The sequence below is a fragment of the Triplophysa dalaica genome, chromosome 1 (genome assembly GCF_015846415.1).
Source record: "Triplophysa dalaica isolate WHDGS20190420 chromosome 1, ASM1584641v1, whole genome shotgun sequence".
Taxonomy (NCBI): domain Eukaryota; kingdom Metazoa; phylum Chordata; class Actinopteri; order Cypriniformes; family Nemacheilidae; genus Triplophysa; species Triplophysa dalaica.
The window spans coordinates 8951806-8973095 of NC_079542.1; the positions used below are offsets into that span (position 1 = coordinate 8951806).

At 39.6% G+C, this 21290-nt stretch overlaps 2 protein-coding genes across 2 annotated transcripts in view; one reads left to right on the top strand and one right to left on the bottom strand.

The window, feature by feature from the left end:
* Window positions 1-1117: 1117 nt before the first annotated feature.
* On the bottom strand, window positions 1118-4260 carry rwdd (RWD domain containing 4). Its single transcript, XM_056749554.1, has 7 exons — window positions 4052-4260; window positions 3327-3407; window positions 3082-3191; window positions 2615-2765; window positions 2295-2406; window positions 1777-2183; window positions 1118-1608 (listed from the first exon to the last, which is right to left on the bottom strand). Exons 1-6 carry the CDS (start codon window positions 4073-4075, stop codon window positions 2068-2070), a joined length of 594 nt encoding a protein of 197 aa, XP_056605532.1. The 5' UTR covers window positions 4076-4260; the 3' UTR covers window positions 1118-1608; window positions 1777-2067.
* A 2158-nt stretch (window positions 4261-6418) lies between these two features.
* adam19a (ADAM metallopeptidase domain 19a) overlaps window positions 6419-21290 on the top strand; it is an 86685-nt gene continuing 71813 nt past the window's right edge. The window contains 2 exon segments of the mRNA XM_056749588.1: window positions 6419-6926; window positions 16664-16743. Of these exon segments, the coding sequence (XP_056605566.1) occupies window positions 6803-6926; window positions 16664-16743 (204 nt within the window). The 5' untranslated portion in view covers window positions 6419-6802.

A 21290-nucleotide genomic window follows, 5' to 3' on the forward strand; every position in this document is an offset into this window, starting at 1 on the left:
CGATCCTCCTGAGGGCAGCGTGTTTCTGCAAAATGCGGAAAATGAGAAAGCGAACCCGGAAACGCCCAGCATTGTGGGGCTTGTAGTTTTCAAGAATATTTCACACCATGTGCAATTTTTTTATGAAAATGGAAAAAATGGACTTCATTTATTTTACTTCATGGACTTCATATATTTTAGACCGTTCATGACTAATGAAATGATAACAATTTAATTTTATTTTGGTTTTGATAAACATTGTTTGTATAATACGAAGTCTGATAAGGGATGTTTTTTCATCCATATTTGCTGTTTTGCCATATTTTAAAGCGACAATTTAAGACTTTTAATAAATGAAGACATTGGATAATCTACCCAAAAATGAAAGTTCTGTCATGAATTACTCATCCCCAAGTGGTTCCAAACCTTTATTAAATGTGTTTCTTCTGCTGAACACAATGATATTTGAAAAAAATGTTAACAACTGAGAGTTCTGGAACACCATTGACTACCATAGTGGAAAAAAATAAAAAGGGCTGTCAAAGGTTCCCCAGAACTGTTTGTTTTCCTAAACACATCAAAATAGCTTTAGTGTTCAACAGAATTAAAATTAAACAATATTTTTGTCAGTTGCTACATTCTTCCGAATATCTCTCTTTGAAAATACATTTATACAACCAGGGAGGGAGAGTAAATGATTTAGAATTTTCATTTTTGGGTGAACTGTCCATTTAAAGACGAAACCCTATATGAACAAATACTTTTATAAATAAAAAACACACATTCCAAACAAACTATAAAGCTAGTTATGCTGATAATATTATATGGAACAAAAAGTTTGTTAAGATAAAACAATGCACAAAATTGATATTCTTATATGGTTTTAAGCGTAAGGACCTCACTTCATATGAATTATTATCTATAAACAGTAGTCTAAAATATGTTTGTATAAAAATACTTTTTTGGGCCAGATGTCAGATAACATTCAAATATTGTGAATATCTGTGGCTTTATAAGGCAAATAACTTGCGACAACAATATAACTAACGACACCATGTTGACACACCTCTGGTGCTCAATGTTTTGAAATTCAACTACATTGCCACTATCCACAAAAGACTTTACATTAACCACTGCATTTCTTTACAAAAAGGCATAGAACCTCCATTAAATTTATTTAGTTGGTGAAACATTGGGCATCGGTGCAACATTTGCTTGCATCTGATGTAAAACCTTAAAATCAAATACAACTTATTTTACAGGAATTGCACTGATATCACATTGGTTTGTTTGGTGAAGAAACACCCAAATGCTCTGCTTGTAGGCAACATGTTATTTCTAGGACTTGTTTTTCTGGTGTTTAGCTAATTGACCATTTCACAACAATCACTTCACTGACTCTGAGAACACAAGCAAAGTCGGTGCACAACTTTGCACTCAGTGTTGATATAGCTCTGTGGCAAAAACAGAAGAACTGCAGCTTCTGATGAATTAAAATAATGGTCGGAGAAAGTTCATTTCAGATTTCTTTAAAAACAAGTGCACCGAGACACATTTCCCTTCAAGCATTCATCTGGCTTCAATCCAGGCGTCTATTTAATTCTCCTCTTTTCCTCCTGTTTTGCTTAACTGTTTAAAAGAAAAGCAAAAAAAAGACTGTTAAGGTCAAAAACTGACGCAAAAAGTGTGGTTACCTTGCATTGAATATAGAATGTAATATAATATGTATGATATAACAAAATAAAATAGATGTTAATGATTTTTATCTCAAAAAAGTTTTAAATGAAAAATGCTTACATGCTGTTTGTTGGCAAAAGTGTGGCAAGATATAAACAGGAATCACATGGAAAAAATAAAAAGAAATTAATTATTCACAAGAAAACATTTTAAGACAAATTCATTATGGCCTGGTTTCATAGAAAAGTCTTAATTTAAGCCAGGACTTCTGACATCACTTTTATTAAAATGCCTTAGAGAAAACACATTACTGCTGTGCATTTTGAGATAAAACAATGACATTTACATATTTAAAGATATGTCAGGGCAATTTATTTTCAGTTAAGACAGAGCTGTCTATCAACTTTCATTTTAGTCTGAGACTAGTCCTAACCCTTGTCTGTGAGACCAGGCATTTATTGTATACTTCTTTTGTACCTTAATTACATCTACCCAGTTCCATCCTCTTGGTAGCTCTCCTTTGTTATCTACTCATTGAAAACAACATTTTCACATTAACATGCATTCAAGAACATCTACCAGTTAGAAAATGCAAAACTATATGGCAACAGAACATCATATCCATCTGGAAAGCTCACCTGTTCTTCCGATCAGTTTCCTCTTCTGTGCTTTGCTTAGTTGCTCTTTCTTCTCTTTTTTCTTACTGACAGAGGTAGCATTATTGATGACCTCACTGTTGGATATCAGGGTCTGGGAGACAGTACACAGAGCTACTACATTTAGTTTCAGAAGCCATGACAGGACCCTAAACAATACCATAACAGAGAAGCTGCAATGAAGCTAAAATTAATTGATTTAAAAAAATGCTTGTTCAAAACTAAATATAGTCAATAATTCAGTAAAGAGAATGTAAAACTTCTCAAAATGCTTTAAGGTTAGAGTGTAATAATAAACACACCACAGCAGATGTAACAGGCTGGTGGTTTTCCATAAGCATTTCCTTGTTCTCTTTGGCCCACTCAAAGAGTGTGTACATCATGGCAGTGCCCAGGTTGGCCTCCACCTGCTCACCCAGCTTGGAAAGAATGTACTGCTTTGTGTCTGGAGATCTGAAAGTTACATTGAACTTTAATTCGGCGGTACATAATGTTTTTCAGCACACTCATTTTTCAAAATATTTTTTCTAGGCAAGTGATCAAATAGAAGTCCTCTCTCTTTCCCAAAAACTATCTATACTACCCACCCTATGTTTTTTAAAGGCAAAACACACACTGAAACCGTAATAATAGAAAACAACCTTACAAAAATTGTGTGGATGTTACAAACTATGAAAATTGCAGGTAAAGTTAAGCTGAATTCAGAATATATCAGAACAGAAAGCTTTAATCCATAAAGCCTAAAGCATCACTCGTGTGCACAACTTACAATTTGTTGTTGAAAAAACCACCTAATAATATCTCTGGTGCTGTTACAGGATATGTTTCTGGCCATGAGACTTCTAGCAGAAATGAATTGGCGTCATCAAGATCTCCTATCTGTAAAAAAAACAAGAGGAACAACAGTCACACAACACTGAATGTCTTTACACAAAAGAAGGAAAGTGACGGCAAGCAACATCGCATCACAAAACAGAGACAGTTGCCGATGACTTGCTGAGATGCAGCTCATACCCTGAACTGAAAGGAAACCGGGGTCAGCTCTTTAAAGCAATCATCTCCTTCATAGATTGACTGAAGAGCCTCCAACTCCATCTGCACAGAAAGAGTTTAAGTTATCACTAATACCATGTTAATATCATAGCGCTCTTGACAGATACATTATTGCAATCGTTTTTCCTCAGGATTCTGTTGCACTTCCGAATGAAAAGGAATTTCAAAGAAGATTTGTAGGCATGGCTTGCGTTTTATAAAGCGATTTGATTGGATGTATAAAAACATCCTTTTGCATTTTGAAATGAAACTAGCAGCAGATTTACAGTTGAAGGGGAGGAGTTAACGGATGCTCCGCCCATGCCGTCATTAGAGATAAATCATCATTTCAAGGCAGAAGTGCATTTTCAGATTTTATCCGAGATTTTGAGGGTACATGAATTTTAAAAAGAAATGACCCACATTTATAAGCTATTTACTATAAACGCTGCAATATTTCATAAAAAATAGGAATTGTATTTTATATTTCACTGGGACTTTAAAGACCAACTTAAACAGCATAGCACAAATTTAAAGGTTTACAAATTAGTTAAACACCGATGACAATATTTCACGTATTAAGCATGCCAGTCAATACTCAGTAGTGATACTGAAGAATAGTACATTGTCTTTAATGAGCATCTTCTAGCATTTGAGAGACATCTGCTCATGTGATTATTTGTTAGCTTTAGCTACATCCGTCTCACCTCCTGGTCTTCGTTGGCAGTCATGTTGTCAACCTCCGCCAATCCAACACTTTGAACCAGTCATAAACAGTGCTATTATGCCAGCGGATTGTTACTTAAATAACTTTTATACTCATATGAAGACCAACATGCTGTAGTTAACCGGTGTTCAAGATGATCTTTATAAGTGCCAACTCTAAACCATAGATGAAGAGCGTCACACAAGGGGATATAAGGACTGCCGCCTACAGGACTGGAGGACAAATTTCACTTAAGATGTAACTTGTATACTTATCCCACAGATGGCGGTAAAGTCTTCTTATATGCAGTGGAAAAGGATTTTATGATAATATACCACTAAATACATTTTTTTTTTTTCTTCCAATATGAACTAAGTAACCAACTGCATGAGAATATGAATACCAATTTCACACACGTCAGACTCAAATGCAAACAATACATTACTTCAATTCTCTATTAAATTAGACAAATCCATTTGAAATAAACGTCAAACAAAATGGAGTAAAAGCCAAATTAGATTTTAATATTCTGTGTGTATTTATGGGTGTCTGTATATGTATATATATATGTACCGTTTATACATAATACAGTATACACCCATAGATAAATGATTTGGCTAATGCTTTTACTCCCTTTTGTTTGAGGTTTATTTAAAAAGGATTTGTCACATTTAATAGAGAACTGAAGTAATCTGCTCTCTTTTATAAAATCCAGATCATGCTTTATTTAAAATGCTTACATTGCAAGATATTTAAAGCTCATCAGTTCACTTTTTAACCTTTATTGATGAGATTTCATTACAAATAACCTAAAGAAAACAATTACAAACGACTTTACACCTTTTACTTAATAGTTTACATTTACATATAATCATGAAAGTGAAACAGTCGGATAGACTGTCACAGCTCATTTAGTCTTTCTTTGTAAAGACTTGAACGTTGATTATTTTAACTCATTTACTTGTGGAACTCAACAAGACAGGGTCAAAGACATCCTCGTTGAAACAAGATTAAAACTCTCTCACCATTATATAAACATGCCTGCATTTCAAGTCCGCAGTGAGGTGGACCAGAAAAATCAGGGCCAGAAGATTATATCCTTTCTCACATCTGACAGCCAATAGCCAAATTACCTGCAGGTAAGATTTACTGCTGTAATTTTAGATCTATTTCTCCGGGACTCTACAAACGCATCCATTAGACAATCCATTCAAAAACGAGTTCATAAAAGACAACTCATGGTCAAGAACAAATAATTTATCATCTGTCCACAAATGCAATATTTATCATGTCTTCATTGTGCTAAAGTCATTTCGGGTACAGTGACATAAGCTGAAGAGATATTGCTTGAAGATCTCAGTATTTCCTACAGGTTCTGCTGTGAATTTCAAACAGGTAAACAAAACACTCACAAAAATAGATTGGAATTCATGTTCCTCTAAACCTCACATGCAATTTCAAGTCATAGCATTTAAAGCACACCCAAATTAGAGAATTTTTTCACATTGTGCATTGTAATCGAAATAGTCTTTGTGGTGCGGAGTTAAAAGAAGGTACCAGACACATTCAGTAAAGTGAAGGACTTTTCCATGATGCACCACCCTCCACAAACATTCTGTTACATGCATTAACTTTGAGCATTAGAAGGGCTTAATTCAATCCAGCAGCTTGTTTTTCGCTCCCAAACCATACGTGGCAGTGTATACGGCGCCATGAAGCCAAAAACAAGGTTATATTTGAATTTATATTACTTATGCCATAAGTGTACTGGTCGATAGCTAAAGCCTTAAATTAATAGTTCACCCAAAATGAGAATTCTGTCATCAATCACTTACCCACTTGTCCTTTCAAACCAGTATGGCTTTCTTTCTTCTGCAGAACAGTAGAGAAGTAAGTTGGTAACCAAACAGCGCCGGCACCAATTCACTAGTATGGTATGGATGGACACAAAACCAATGCAAGTGAATAGGGGCCAGTTAACAACATTCTTCAAAATATCTTCTTTTGTGTCCTGGAGAAGAAATTTGTTTTCCGCAGAAAACAAAAGAACTTTGAAAACAGTTTTTGACCCAACAGCGATGGCAGCCATTCACTTGCATTTGTTTTGTGTCCCTAGAAGTGAACGGCTGCCACCGCTGTTCGGCTATCGACATTCTTCAAAATATCTCCTTTTGTGTTGTGCAGAAGAAAGATAGAATGAGCAAAAGATGAAAGTTTTCATTGTTTTAATATGTAAATCAGAGTCTAGTCTGATCTACATGGCATTGTAAATTCCCACTTGGTTTTAAAAAGCTGTAAGGCCAGTTGTGTTCAAGTTTTGTATTCTGATTTGATTAACCTGTACTGTACCTGAATGGTATTAAAACTTAAAGAATTGGTAGGCTAAATATAGGCCAACAAGTCATACAACGAGGTTGTTTTAGATCTTAAGCCACCAGCCTCTCAGCCAAGTCTTGGATTGCAGTGCTGTTACTGTACAATGATCAATGAGTCAAAAATACACAGTTCCCAAAAGAAATTCCCGGACAACGTGCGTGCTCTTCCGAGTGCCAGGAGGTCCACGAATCAGATCCACCGCCGTGTTCGTTTCTCTGTTCATAGTAGTACAGCTGAACGCATAAACGATGTCCCCGTGGCTCACGCCAACCGAGAGGGAAGAGCTTAGTTCACTCAATTAGATCCATTTCTTGTTTTCTCTTGCGCTGGCAGCGGGCGAGCGACGAGACGGAGGACAGCAAAGACCGTCGGAGGGATGTATACCAAACATAGGCAGAAAAACGGACAGATTTCTTCGACACGATATGTGGTTGTGATGCTATCCGTTTTCCTGTGTAACGGCTTACTGGAAATTGTTGGCGGAAATCCTTGGGAAGAAGGTAAGCGGCTTTAATAACCTACTTGGAAAGTTGTTGTCTTTTATCAACCAGTTGCGCGCTGCCGTGAATAACTTTTATTGCTAGAAAAGCGCATTGTTATCAAGACATCGCTTCGACGAGTGTTAAGTTAATACATAATAGTGCAGGAATATATAGATTTTTTATCGCTCTGGGTTTCTACCATATAAGGATGGGCAGCTGTTCTGCGGATCTACACGATGGCAAGAAGTCTGTATTCTCAGCTGGCTGTTACTTATGATGATGTTGTGCACACTCTATGAAAAGTCAGATGGGAAAAGCCACTAACTGACCTTAGAAGAAAGTAACTTACACGACTATGGGGAAAGTGCTACGTTTTTTGAGCGATTATAAAATGTTTTATTTGTTCTGCCGAATGCTTTGAACACATCTACAGTAAAAGCATCACATCTCAATGAAACCGACGATTCAGTCGATTGGCGAGTTTGTTAGTTTTGCGAGACGATAATAAACGAGAAGCTAAGGCCTGACCGAAGATGACAGTCGCATCAGCGCGAGGCCAACACGCGCTGATGCTGATTTGAAAAAAATTAAAATCACGATTTTTTCCAGATAGATCACGATTCACGATTTTATCGCTGTTCTTCTTCAAGTTGGTTTTAAGACTATTTTGCAAATTAAAGGGGCTTTAATACAGCCAAACTAAGTCCCCATATAAAAATATACTCTTTACCATTTATATTTTGAATAATATTTTAATCAAGTTAATATTAAATGCAAGTGCAAGACCATAAATCAGCTGTTAGCAAAAAACTTTACATTTTGAATTTTGTTTTTCATCTTGTTGCGGCACTCGGAGTAAAGCTGTGGAATGGGCGTGGAGGATTAATATTTTTGGCTGGGTATTTCGTAACGTGGATCCACGACTTTGAGCAGTTTTTAAAGCCCTCATTTACCAATGTCTTTATGGGAATCATGTCTTTGGCCAGGTAAAATGCGACCGCGTCAGTGACATCTTTCCAGCGCTTGTTCATTCTGTCATACTGATACGTGTTTTTTTTTTCTCAAATGGTTCTTTCGCTAAAGTCGTTGTTTAAGCCTTTTAGTTTCCGTATGCTTGGTTGTACCTGATTTACTCGCGTGGGATCACTTTATAATTTGACTGTCGGCATACTCTTTCAGTCCCTTTATTTTGAGGTGGTTGAAAAGGTTTCGTTGTGCTCCCTTACGACGCTCGAATCTTATCATTGCCACATTTGCAAATAACTGTTGTTTGGGCCGTGTCAGTTGGGGAAAACCCAAACCATTTCAATATTACTGATGTAGAATTTTTTTAGGGACCAAGTCCTCCGTGTTTCCCTCCATCTTCACTGACCACGTCACTTAATCTTACTGAATTCACAAGCAACGTATACGAGCTTGTTAACATGGCGCAATCTATCGCAAGTATGTTGACGAATTCTATAGAACACTACTATATAGGACGATTTAACGATTTTCCCGAAAAAGTGGATCGTGCAGTCATTATAATCGTTCGCGATCTAATATCGTCATATCGCACACCCCTAGCGGCTGGGCAGCCGGACTTGACGGGCTTGGTGCCGGTTGCTGGACCGGGCTTGGTGCCGGTTGCTGGACCGGGCTTGGTGCCGGTTGCTGGACCGGGCTTGGTGCCGGTTGCTGGACCGGGCTTGGTGCCGGTTGCTGGACCGGGCTTGGTGCCGGTTGCTGGACCGGGCTTGGTGCCGGTTGCTGGACCGGGCTTGGTGCCGGTTGCTGGACCGGGCTTTTTGCCGGTTGCTGGACCGGGCTTTTTGCCGGTTGCTGGACCGGGCTTTTTGCCGGTTGCTGGACCGGGCTTGGTGCCGGTTGCTGGACCGGGCTTTTTGCCGGTTGCTGGACCGGGCTTGGTGCCGGTTGCTGGACCGGGCTTGGTGCCGGTTGCTGGACCGGGCTTGGTGCCGGCGGCTGGGCAGCGCCCTTAGACGGCGGCTGGGCAGCGCCCTTAGACGGCGGCTGGGCAGCGCCCTTAGACGGCGGCTGGGCAGCGCCCTTAGACGGCGGCTGGGCAGCGCCCTTAGACGGCGGCTGGGCAGCGCCCTTAGACGGCGGCTGGGCAGCGCCCTTAGACGGCGGCTGGGCAGCGCCCTTAGACGGCGGCTGGGCAGCGCCCTTAGACGGCGGCTGGGCAGCGCCCTTAGACGGCGGCTGGGCAGCGCCCTTAGACGGCGGCTGGGCAGCGCCCTTAGACGGCGGCTGGGCAGCGCCCTTAGACGGCGGCTGGGCAGCGTTGTCTAACGGCGGCTGGGCAGCGTTGTCTAACGGCGGCTGGGCAGCGTTCTGTGGTGGTGGCTGGGCAGCGCTCTCTGGCGGCTGCTGGACCAGCCTGGGTGCCGGTTTCTGGAGCAAATATTTGGGGTTTGACACCACAGGACTCGGGACCACAGGACTCGGGACCACAGGACTCGGGACCACAGGACTCGGGACCACAGGACTCGGGACCACAGGACCCGGGACCACAGGACCCGGGACCACCGGACCCGGGACCACCGGACTCGGGACCACCGGACTCGGGACCACCGGACTCCCAGCTGCCCTCCGCTGCCTCTTCTTTTTCAGCCGACCCACCCGTCTGGTGGTCGGCTAAAGGAAGGAGGTGAAGGGCTCTGCTGGTTCGGGGTTGGAGGCCTCAGAGGAAGACCCCGAAGAATTTCTTCTCCCCCGCTTGCCACGGAGACCAGATGGTGATGGAGAGACTGTAGAGGATGAGGGGGAGGGAGTGGTGATGCCCATAACCCCGACCTGCAGGGTACGACCCTCCGGGATAGCGACCAGCTGAGATGGAAAACAGGACTGAACTGGGACTGAACATCTCCGCTGGCGACAGAGGATCCCTGAGGCCGCGGCTGAACAACACCGCCAACTCCTCCTCCCCAAAGACCACCTCCTCTGCGGCATCGAGGAACCTATCGACGTAGGTCCCCAGGTCGTCGTTACCTTGACGGATACCGCAGAGGTGGCGTGCCTGGCGGGACCGCAAGCAGTTCGCCTTGACTGCCTGCTGGGTTCGGTATGGCTCGTGCATTCTGTCATGGATCTTCTCAAAGGGCATGGCAGGAGAACCCAAGTGCAGGCACAGTCAAGACGGATGAAGGTGTTTGACAAAGATATTTATTTACAATAAATAAAACAAAAGCCCACGATGGGGTAAAACAGGACAGGGATATATAAATAGCTTTAACAATAAACAAGGACACTGACTAACTTAACTAAGAAAACAAACACTTGATATAAACACTACAAAAACTGAACTTACTAAACACAGAGGGAACAGCAGCATAAGACAAGGTATGGGAAACAGCTCAGACGAGGACCAGGTATTACAAACAGGTACAGGTACAATGCACGAGCACAGGACAATGAAACATGAGGACTCTTTATAGGGGAGACAGACAAAGGATCGTTAACGAGCAACAGGTGCTGGGGATTGGCACTAAGGAGAGGCTGACGAGGGACGAGATGTAGGGAACAATGACGAGACACGAGAAAGATCACTCAATCTCACACAAAACCATAGGTTATGCCATGATTCCACTCAAACAACAAGAATAAACATGGCATGATAGTGGAATCATGACAAACACATTCTGATAGATGCTGATGCTGAAGTTCACCGCATCCAAAAAGTTTAATTCCACTCAGATCAGATATTCACAGGGTAACGTTAAAGACAAAATCAAAGGCAGCAGGTTCCTTTTAATAGAGCGGAAATCACACCAGCTCGTGCTCTCAAGATATAAGGCAATGCCCCAACAACCAGGACACGAACTCACACATGTTCTGTATGTTTGAAAAAGTAGGTACATCTCTTCGAGATTTGAGCTGGGACTCTGGGACCCGCGCTGAACTGCAGTCTCCATATTGCGCGGCAGACCTTTAATGCATTTATAACAAGGCGAGCGATATTATAAGCTTGTGCTTAAAATTCTGCTGAGCTGAAACCAAACAGAGATACGAGAATTTTAAAATACACTGTTCTTGTTTGCTACCAACATTGTTGCCTTCTGGTTTGTTTGTTTATGCTATGTGGATAATAAGCAATGACCACAGCTACTGTTACATGTACATCTCAAACGTCTGGTGATTTGACGTTATTTTCTGAATAAAAGTACTTGCAGGGCAGTTTTTTTTGTTAGTTTAGAAAGACTTGGTCTCTGTCTGCGTAAAATGTTGTATCAAAACTAGGGCTCTGTCATCTTTTGTACGACTACGATGAAGTTAAAACGCATATAAAGATATCCAGTCATATGACGTCAATTTGTAGGCCACACCGGAAGGATAATTCGTCACGGGTTCTGTGTGGACTAAGGATTTTAATTTACATTGGCGGTTGTCGGGAGGAAAATAAGGTATTTTTAAAGCATTAACGTTATTTAAACGGAAACGTCAACTTTTGAAGCAAATGTGTTGCAAACACTAACAGTACCATAACGGTTGTCTGTTTCATCAAGTGCTACATTTTCTGTAGTTGCTGTAGTATGAATGATAGTGGTAAAGATATATCCTTTACAGCATTATTTGCCGAAGTAGGATAATTTCCCTTAAAGTCAAATTTTAAAGAAGTTTGTGGAAATTCCTCAAAACCAGACAACGTTTCCACAGAAACATTTTTAAGCAAAAACACGCGTCAGACTGAGGCTTTAAACGGGATTGACGGTGGCGCAGGAATGATCACATGATCCAGCAGATATATAATGTTGTAGAAATATTTAGCAAATGTAGTGTACAATATGTAAATGCAACAGGTAACATACACTTAAGCTTGAGCGCACAAAGCAATTGAATGGCAAATTTTTGCACCATTTATTTTGCATTGACAAGCATTGTGTTGTGTTTAGTCTAAATGGGTTGATCCGCCGCAAATACGTGTTTTTCTTTGTCTTTGTTGTGTTATAAGTTGCCTATGCATGTATTAGACATGTACAATTGCAAAAATGTATGTATTTTATCTAGAAGCGAATGCTCACCCAGACCTGCATGAATCTACGGCGAATCTACGTCAGTTCGTAAAAACATTTGTTTCACAGACAAGGCTTAAGCGGATACTTCACCCGAAAATGAAAATACTGTCATCATCTACTCACCTTAAAATAGGAGGAAAAAACAATGGTATAGTCAAAAGTGCCCTTGAACTGTTTACTGTCCTACATTCTTCAAATGTCTTCTTTTGTGTTCAACAAACGTAATTTTTCCTAATACGGTAGTCAATGGGTGTTGAGATGTGTTTGGTCACAAGCATTATTCCAAATATATTTCTCTGTGTTCATCAGAACAAAGACATTTGAACACATTTGGAACAACTCGAAGGTTAGAAAAATGCTGACAGGGTGAATTATCACTTTAAGACTAGCCCCAGACTAAAATGAAAGTTTGAGCTGTCTTAAATGATAATAAATTGCCATGACATATATTAAAATATGTCCTTTCTATTGTTTTGTCTCAAGATGCACACCAGTTATATTTTTATCTAAGGCACTTCAAAAAAAGCGACTTAAATATCCCATTTTAACTAAGGCATAGTTCTGGCTTAAGCTTTGTCTGGGAATCAGGGCCATTATGTTTTGTCTGGGAGAAACTTTAATGTGAACTTTACTGATATTTTACTTAGTTAGAATATTAAAAAGATTTGCATACCCCTATCGCCACCCATTTGTTTAGTACCCCTTTGGAGTACACTCCAGTTTGGGAACCCCTGTTCTATAGTATTCAGAAGTCTTATTCTTGGATTTAGACAGGACCAGCCTCAGTGTTTTCAGCAGAGGCTACTGTGCTGTTTGTGACAGAATGATTTGAGGGCTGAATTTGAGAGCTTTAAAAATATAAAATAAGATGAATACTGCAAGGAAATAATAGTGGTTATGTTGAATCAAATACAAACTAAGCGATGGTACAAAAGTCGACAGAACTCTTCTCATGGAAGAAGGCACATGTTTATTGATTGAAGACTTATTTGAAATATGCACATAATAGCACAGGAGGTATAAATAAGGCAGGCTTTTCACAGTGGTCTACCCACAGCGCATTGTGCTCTCCACAGCTGCATGGGTTAGTTATAGTGCCATTATTCATTTATACGCCTTATGTTTATGCGATGAGAAGAAAGATGGATGACTTTGGATTTCATCAGTACAGTATGTCTAAAAAGCCTCTTGTTCCTGGAATGTTCCATTAGTCCCTGGACTACAGTTTTTCTATCAAGATAATGACTTTTCATAAATTGCCTCACACAATAGATAATGGTTGTTTTTCTGTGTAAAAAAGCGAAATCTTATTATAACACTATCATCTTTTCTCAAGCAGTGGTGTCATTATAAATCCTCTTTTTATTATGTATTGTAAATACCACATATTTTTTAAACGCTCTCTGGGAATTCTGTGTATTATTTCAGATTTTAGTGCGTGCGGCACATGTTGCTGGCATTTTAAACTGTTTTGGTGAAATTGCATGAATGCCCTCAGCTAGAGCATAGAGTTTTCTTTCTTTGTCCATGTATCACAGAACAGTTTGAAATGCGGGGCACTTAAGTGCCCTCCTACACAAGGAACACTCGTGGCATTTGAACCGAAAAATATCCAAGGCGTTATGAGTCAGATTGCGTTATCAATTTATATTTTCAGGTTCTATATAATGATACAAAGAGAAAAAAACGGAGAAGAATAGTGCATGTGTATGTGTATGTGAGAGATTAAAAACAGAGACAAAGGTAATCAGATAGTGAATCGGAGCGATAGGGAGCATGGCAGAGCTGTTAGTTGGAAGCTATGGGAGGAGTTTGGCAGTGTTGTTTAGAGCTGTCACTGTAGACAGCAGTCCCCATGGTGCTTTGTGATTGCATTTGGTTTAAACTGCACCCTGCAAACAGTGATAGAAACAGTTTCATTCAAACTGTTGTATCTCTCTTTCTTTCTGTCCGTCTCTCCCTCTCGCACAAACCAGGAGCAATTCAGAGAAGAGATTCCCAACACATAAGCAACGTTCAATCTTGTGCCAGCTTATCTCTCACGCGCACACACTCGGAGTCCGTAAACTGCACTCTGCTGCACCTTTCTGATTGGTTTGGACTTACCAAATTGCAGATGCTTCCTGTATCAGATATTGAGATGTTTTTATCTTTTTTATACGAGTCCCTGTCTCTCAGTGATTTTCTGTAGATTGGTCAATCATACCGATGAGGGCTGTTGTGTCTGAAATTGTTCACACATTCAGACAGCATCTGCGATAGGCTGATCTGGCAGCCAGGCCAATTCTTTGGCCAATATTTAACCATTTTGACATAATCTGCATTAGTTTATAGCCCTATCTGCTTGACCTGTTAGCTGAGGTCTTAGTTTTTTTCCACTTCTACTATTTAGAGATGACTACTATAGCCGATAAACTTCAAACAATTTATAACAATTTAAATTTCATTAGTGCAATTTAATTTCTGTAATTTATTGAGCGATGTTTAAATAGCATGCACTCATTTATCCTATTTAGGACACTGGCTGGATAAAACTTGTATTTCTGTCAGCTGGTTCAAAAGTCTGTATTTGACATTTTAAAGCTAACATCAGGTCAGATATGGCATCCTCGGAGCGGCCTGTAATATTCTACATCTTTCTTTATGAATGTAAACAAATTCCTATGAGGATGCTTTAAAACATGACTCAATATTGGCATCCATATAAATGCAGTGCTTTTCAATATTCATTGCTCCTTGGGTTCATAAGTCTAAGCAGACAACAAGCCAAAATAGCATAAATTGGCTCCTAAGCAGTCCAGTGTAATGTAATTTTTAAATGTATAAAATCTTTTAATAACACTTTCTGTGCAGAGCCATTATCATATTGTGAAATGGCCAAGGTAAAAGTTGTGACATTATCGAGCCAGTTGTGATGCGACGGAGATCAGCAAAAAAACTGGGGCAATGCTGGGGTCATTTCTCTTTTTCATTCAGCCGTGTGAAATCATAAAATCCAAATGCAATAAGCAATACATTGTCATTTTGGATTGAAAAGGGAGTTTTGAAATCTTAAGAATATTTGTATTGTTCAATGAGCTCTTATATAATTATAGATCAGGGAAAATTTTATTCTACAATGAAACCCTTAAGGGAAGTGAAATATAGAAATGGTGATTCATTTTCTGTAGATTGATGAGACTCGTAAATAACGAAAACAAAGGGGAGGAAGGAAAAAGTGATTTGAAACCCCCCAAAACAGGAAGATTACTAATCCTCTTTTCCTTCAGACCTCACATTTCTCTAAGGCTCTTTCCTACACAGCCTGGTAAGAGAGGAAGTGAAAAAGTGGGGCTCTTTGGGACCCCCATGGCAGCTGAATGACTAGATGGATAGATAATTGTCAACCAGAGAAAGGTCATTTTCTCTCAGTTTGAAGAGCAACTGCCCTCAAGCCAACTCCGGCATTCTCAGATCATTCTTTGGGAACAATGTCTTAGGCTGGCTTGCAGCTAATGCCTTCTCTAAACCTATTAGTTTTGGAAAATGGTTTTCTCTGGAGGCCCATCATCTGTGTTGATGGATTCCCTGGATTTATGTTGTGCAGGCGACCCACTGATTATTTTAAGTCCCAGAACACTAACTTGGCTTTGATGATGTTTATTGTGCAGAAGAACTGTGTACAGCCAGTATAGACTTTGCAGTGCGTTACATTATGATTGACAAGCCACAGCCATTTAGATCAGAACGACTTCAGGTGAGTCCGATATTTTAGCATTAGAAGAGATGACAACAATGCAATGTGGAGATGGAAAGCAAATTGAAAAAATGGACGATCTTGTGAGGCGCATGCCAACACACTCCACCCCCTATCAATTCTATCGTTTCCTTTTATCACGTCATATTTTATAAACCCCAGCCATAATGGATATGGCGAGGTCAGTAATGATCTTATTTTTCCACATTTGTGTGCATGACAGCTCTGTGTGATACCCTAATAGTGCTGGTTCAAGCTGTGAGGGGACGCTTGTGTGGTTTAGTTTTTTTCCAAAGAAAAAGGGAAAGTCAATGAAGAACAGAGAGAGGAAAAACACAAAGGAATTCTCACACCCCTACCTATTTTTATGAATAGCTGGTTTTACTGATAATGGTCTAGCACACCTAACCGGTGCTGATGTGACAAGTGGTCGTGGCTGGTTAGGACATAAAGCTTGTAATTATAAGAACTAATTCTTAATTCTAATTCTGGAGATCAAAGAGGTTTAAATCAAGTAAATGAAAGCTGAGACACATTAAAAGATTTATGAGGACTATAATTCCTCTTAATACTGAGTGATTGATGTAGATTAATAGTCTGACACAGTGGCCACTTTGAGCAGTCTCTCTAGAATTGATTTACATAATACCAAGCCACTATTGCCAAACCTTTATTGTATTGTTGATGCACACCCATGTTCAACCTGTATTATGTTTCAGGATTGCTTTTTATTGGATGCCCCAGAAAGATGCTTTGATAAAATCCTAAATACGCTTAGCCCTAGTGTTATATCCTGTTTTATCTATGAAGCAGTATACACGTTAGCAGAAATGACAGAGCCGACCTGGAGATTTTGTTTTTAGATATTCAATATAAAACAAGCTAAAATGAAAAATATATCAAAGTTTATGTGCAGCCAAACTATTGGGTCAAATTGAGACTGAAATGTCAGTAAACTTCAATTTCCTCTGGTCATTGCTGTGTATGTATGTGTTTTTCAGTGGAGCACAAGGGGCAGAGAGTGGCGGCACACTGGATCTCTCACAACACAATACAACAGGAGGATGGAACGACATTTAAGGTAATAAAGCCTACATGTTTCACATAAAAGAATTACCGGTTTATTCATGCAAACTTTATGATAGGACACAGCACACTAGGGTGGCATTTTGGTAGTGTATGAAGGACATATTGTCTTGGTCTTAAAAGTTTTTTTTCCCAAATACAGGTTAAATTTAGCAAGAATGGTTGAAGAAACTGGCAATTTGTAACCACAATTTGACTCATTAGTATGAATTTGTAATGTATTTTAATACAACTTGCACACGCTCCCTTGTTGGTTAAGTTTACAGGTGGGATCTCATGTTAATGCTTCGCACACAAACCCTCATGTTTTTATACGAGTAACACACCAACTTTAAACAATGTATTTCTTCTTGTGAGGTCCAGTTGGTGTAGCTTCCTCAGTTTTTTCTTGATTTAGGCACTGTGCGTAAAAATGTTTAAATATTATTGATGAGGTAGTCATCCTATTGTGTGAGGAGGGTAGATGCTGTTTATTTGTTTTTCTTCACAAAGATGGTCAAGCCAGTGTCTTCCGTGCAGGTTCATTGGGTCATTACGATGATGAGGTGGTTCATCCTTTTTGTGGTCGCAGTGGCAGCACTGCTGCCCGGAAGTAGCTCACTGATAAGATCCTTGGGGAGCGTTGTTTGTGTTGTGTTAAGCCTTGAAAGCTTGCACGGGATCTGCGCTGGTGCTTTTAAAATGATTATACAGTATGGAATGGCTGGATGCAGAACAGATCTCTGCTTTTGGTGACTGCAGATCACTTTTGCTAATAAAGATGTCTTTTTATCCAAATGGCATTGAAAAACGAATAGCAGTTTACCACTTGTTGAACGGTTGTGAAGAAAGTGCCTGTTAACTTGGAAAAGTACATTACCTTTGCCTGGGTCTAATTCCCAGTGCTCTCTGTTTTCAACCTTAATTGATCTTTCTCACGGTCGTACTCTGGTGTAGTTCTTGTACTGTAATACACACCCACACATAGTTGTGCACTCGTCTCAAACATCCACAGAATTAGATTTTCAGCCCCATGCTCAAAGCCCTGTTGTATTGACATCTGCACTCAGTCTCGATCTCGATGCCCCGCGGACACGTCTAACCTGCTTGGCTGTTGTGAAATGCTGAGACTGTCTGGAAATGTCAAGCCAAATGTCTCCGACCCAATTCAATCAAGGCGGTTTGAGAACAAGAACGAACAAACAATAATACACATATTTACACGCAAACTATACATGGGTTGTATATTTTTTGTCACTTGTCAGTTTTGCCATAATAAAAAAATGAAAATTATCTTCGATAAATCAGGAGGTTAATGCATGCCAGGTATTGTGCCTGTTACTCGTGTGAAAGTTTGTTGTTCTCTGCAATATTTATATTTGGCTCAACATAGGGACAGCATCTCTTGTCATTGTGGGTCGCACTTGCCATGGCTTGACTCTGAGTATTTGGAGTGCAGACAGATTATATCTGGTTCTGCCACGGGTCCTGACTATTGATGCAGTGGCAGCTTATTGATATTTTCAGTATGTCCAGGCTGGGCATGTGTTGTCTGTAGCCAAATTAATCACTTTGCCATAGTTCAAAAATAAATCTGTTTTCTTGGGACCCATAGTGGAACCACAGGCCCCGGGGTCTTGAGTGTCTTGAGTCTGTTTGTTTTTCTTCATAATGTTTATTCTCGTAATTGCCGCTTTGAGACTTTATATCACCCAACTGCAACTTTATTTCTCATATTTGCAATGCTATTTGGACTTTAAATCACACAACAAGGGGCCTTCAAAGACGCCGGTGCCCCGGAGCCCAGCAGGACCATAATCCGTCCTCACACAGGCCATAAGATGCTGGACGTTTGATTGGATTTCTGGCTGTTCTGGTGATGATGTAATGAGTCACAGTGCAGTTTGGAACTTGGCTGAATGCATGTCAGGCGGATGTAATTTTATACGCTGACACAAAGACACACACACTTCCCTAAGGATGGGGGCAGGGGAGCAGAATGTCTGCCAGAACTCAGAACGTATGAGGGAAAAATGTCGGACACTTCTAGAAAAGGAAGTTTTTTTGCCTATTTTTTGTCTGCTTTGAGCATATAGTCTGGCTTTTGTCAGTTTTGTTTTCAAAGTTCACCTCATTGATAATCACTTATCATCTAGTCTTCCACTAGATTTGGATTTTGTAATATTTTTTTCTAAATTGTGACAATTTGTATATATTTATTTATAACACCAGTGCCTCTATACATCCCTGAGGATTGATGTTTTCTGTTTTGGCTGTAAATTGTATAAAAAAATCGATCATTTATTATTTGAATATTTTTTTATTTGGCACTGTATATTTGACAGAACACATTTTCCTCAAGATGTCCAAAATTGTTCATTATTTTTTGATACTATGCTCATATTATGATACATTAGCTGTTTTAAAGTGTGTACATCACTCAAGTTAGTCTAGCAATTTAAGATAGTAAGATTTTTTATTTAGATGGTATGTGCATTTTACATGAGTGTCCAGGTGTAGGTATGTCAGATAACATGGACAATGTTTGTGTCCAGAGCTAAGATTGGATAAAATCCCATTTAAAATGCTTTCATTCAGCTTTTCAAAAGCGCAAATACTGTATAATTGATGCTTAAATGCCAAATGTCGCAAATTACTTTTGTGCTTCCTAAAACAAGCAATCAATGGACTTATGGCTTTCATCCAAGTGACACAGAATTCAAAAAGTACACTTTAATCATTAGCAATATAATATTAAAGGAATCCAAAATTGTCTGTGTTTAATTGCTATAATTGGGTCCCCAGTGCATCTAGCAACCCAGAAAACGCGTAAAACAAGATCCCAGTAAGATTGTTTTGATGAGCCATTCCCTGCAAACAGGTGAGAAATCGAACCGTTCAGATTAAAAGCAGGATCTCATTATAATATTACCGCCCCTTAATCTACACAATTCAACCCCTGGCGCTGCCGCCATTGTTGTTTCACAAGCGAAAGCTTGATTTGAGATCATTTGAGACATGATTTGAGACATTTAAAATTAAACAAACCGCAGATGAGTTCAGGAAACATAATTTAGCTAAACCATAATTGCCATGGCAGTACTACACGTGTTTTGTGTTGACACGCTGGACGGAAGGGGGGTGGTGTGCACCAAAACAGGTTGCTTTGAGCATAGCTGTTTTTGACGAGGCAAAAAGGGTTTTGTTTACACAGCCAAAGAGTGTTTTTAAGCAAAATATGTTCCAGACATTTCATGAAGACCCTTATAAATCATACCAACTTGTTAAAAGTGCTCACACGATGAGTCCTTTAAATAAAAACGTGTTTGCAATGATAAATGTGCAACAAGTGTATATTATTTAGATTCTTTCCGTTTGATAGTAGTCTTATAGCTGAATATACAACCTGCAAGCTTCACAGATCGTTTTATATGTATTTTTCACATAAAACCTTACTAGCAGTGTATCTTCTGATTGCTCATACAAACACTAAATCATTCTTATTATTGAGCCCTGTATGTCAGGATTATGTTAAAACGCAACATTTTTCAGTGAGAATATGCTCTAAGTTCAGTCAGAGAGCAACAGCAAAATGAGAGAAAGTGCAAGGTTACATGGGAGGATGGCCAAGTGAAAATAAACACGTTTGACACCAGCAATCCTACAAAGAATTAGATTTGTTTTCACTCCAACCCTACATTCCTCTTATGTCTCTCTCTGGCTTTCACTCCAAATATTTTTCTCCTCCTTTTCATTCTCCACTCCATCACATTGACTTTCCTTTTAGATGTTTTTAATTCTGTCCCTGAACTCCCTTTTGTTTCTGGTTTTGCACTAAAAGTGGCAGACTTTCATGACCTCCAGAAGCGAGGCCACTTTGAATTGAATTGAGTCTGAAGTCCTTCTTTAAAAAGTAAAGTAGCTGAAGTTGCTAAATTTGCAGCTATGATGGAATAGAGCTCATTTGCTGTCTCTCTCAGTGATGAACTCTTTCAGAATGTGGGTCACATACAATGGAGAAAGTGTGCCTCGAGGTTAAAAAGAATATATGATTAAGGGCAGGTTTAATAGACTTTGTGTGTGTGTCTCAAGGTAGATATGTATAAAAAATATATATTTGTGTATGCTGTACTGGTCAATAATGGGATTCGATAAGCCACATAATAAAACCATCTGGCACATTCCACATTCTCCAGCTGAAAGTCGGCTTTTGTACGGTTCGGCAAATCTTATTTAAATGATGTGGTGAGTGAGGAATAAAGAGGATTGAATGCCTCTTCTATGACTCAAGACATACGCACATACTTGTAACACACAGGCAGCGCACAGAACCCAGTCGAGACGTGGCTACAGTTGATATTTAATCATGTTTCTTCATTCAGGCTTGTTTTGTTGGACGATTGACTCATTCTGGTGAGAGGTGGTTGGGCGTTAGGACATCTGACCAAACTGAAGGCAATTAATGATTATTTTCAGTACATCCGAGTTTTGAGTTATGATATTTAAGTATTGTGAGTCATATTTTGTATCCAATATGGTTACAACATTCTCAAAAAGGTGAAC

Coding starts and splice junctions, on each gene's coding strand:
- rwdd (XM_056749554.1), bottom strand. CDS start 4,075: ATGACTGCCAACGAAGACCAGGAG. Junction 3,408..4,051: donor CTGCCAACGAAGACCAGGAG/GTGAGACGGATG, acceptor CTTTCTGTGCAG/ATGGAGTTGGAGGCTCTTCA. Junction 2,766..3,081: donor GGTTTTTTCAACAACAAATT/GTAAGTTGTGCA, acceptor TGTAACTTTCAG/ATCTCCAGACACAAAGCAGT.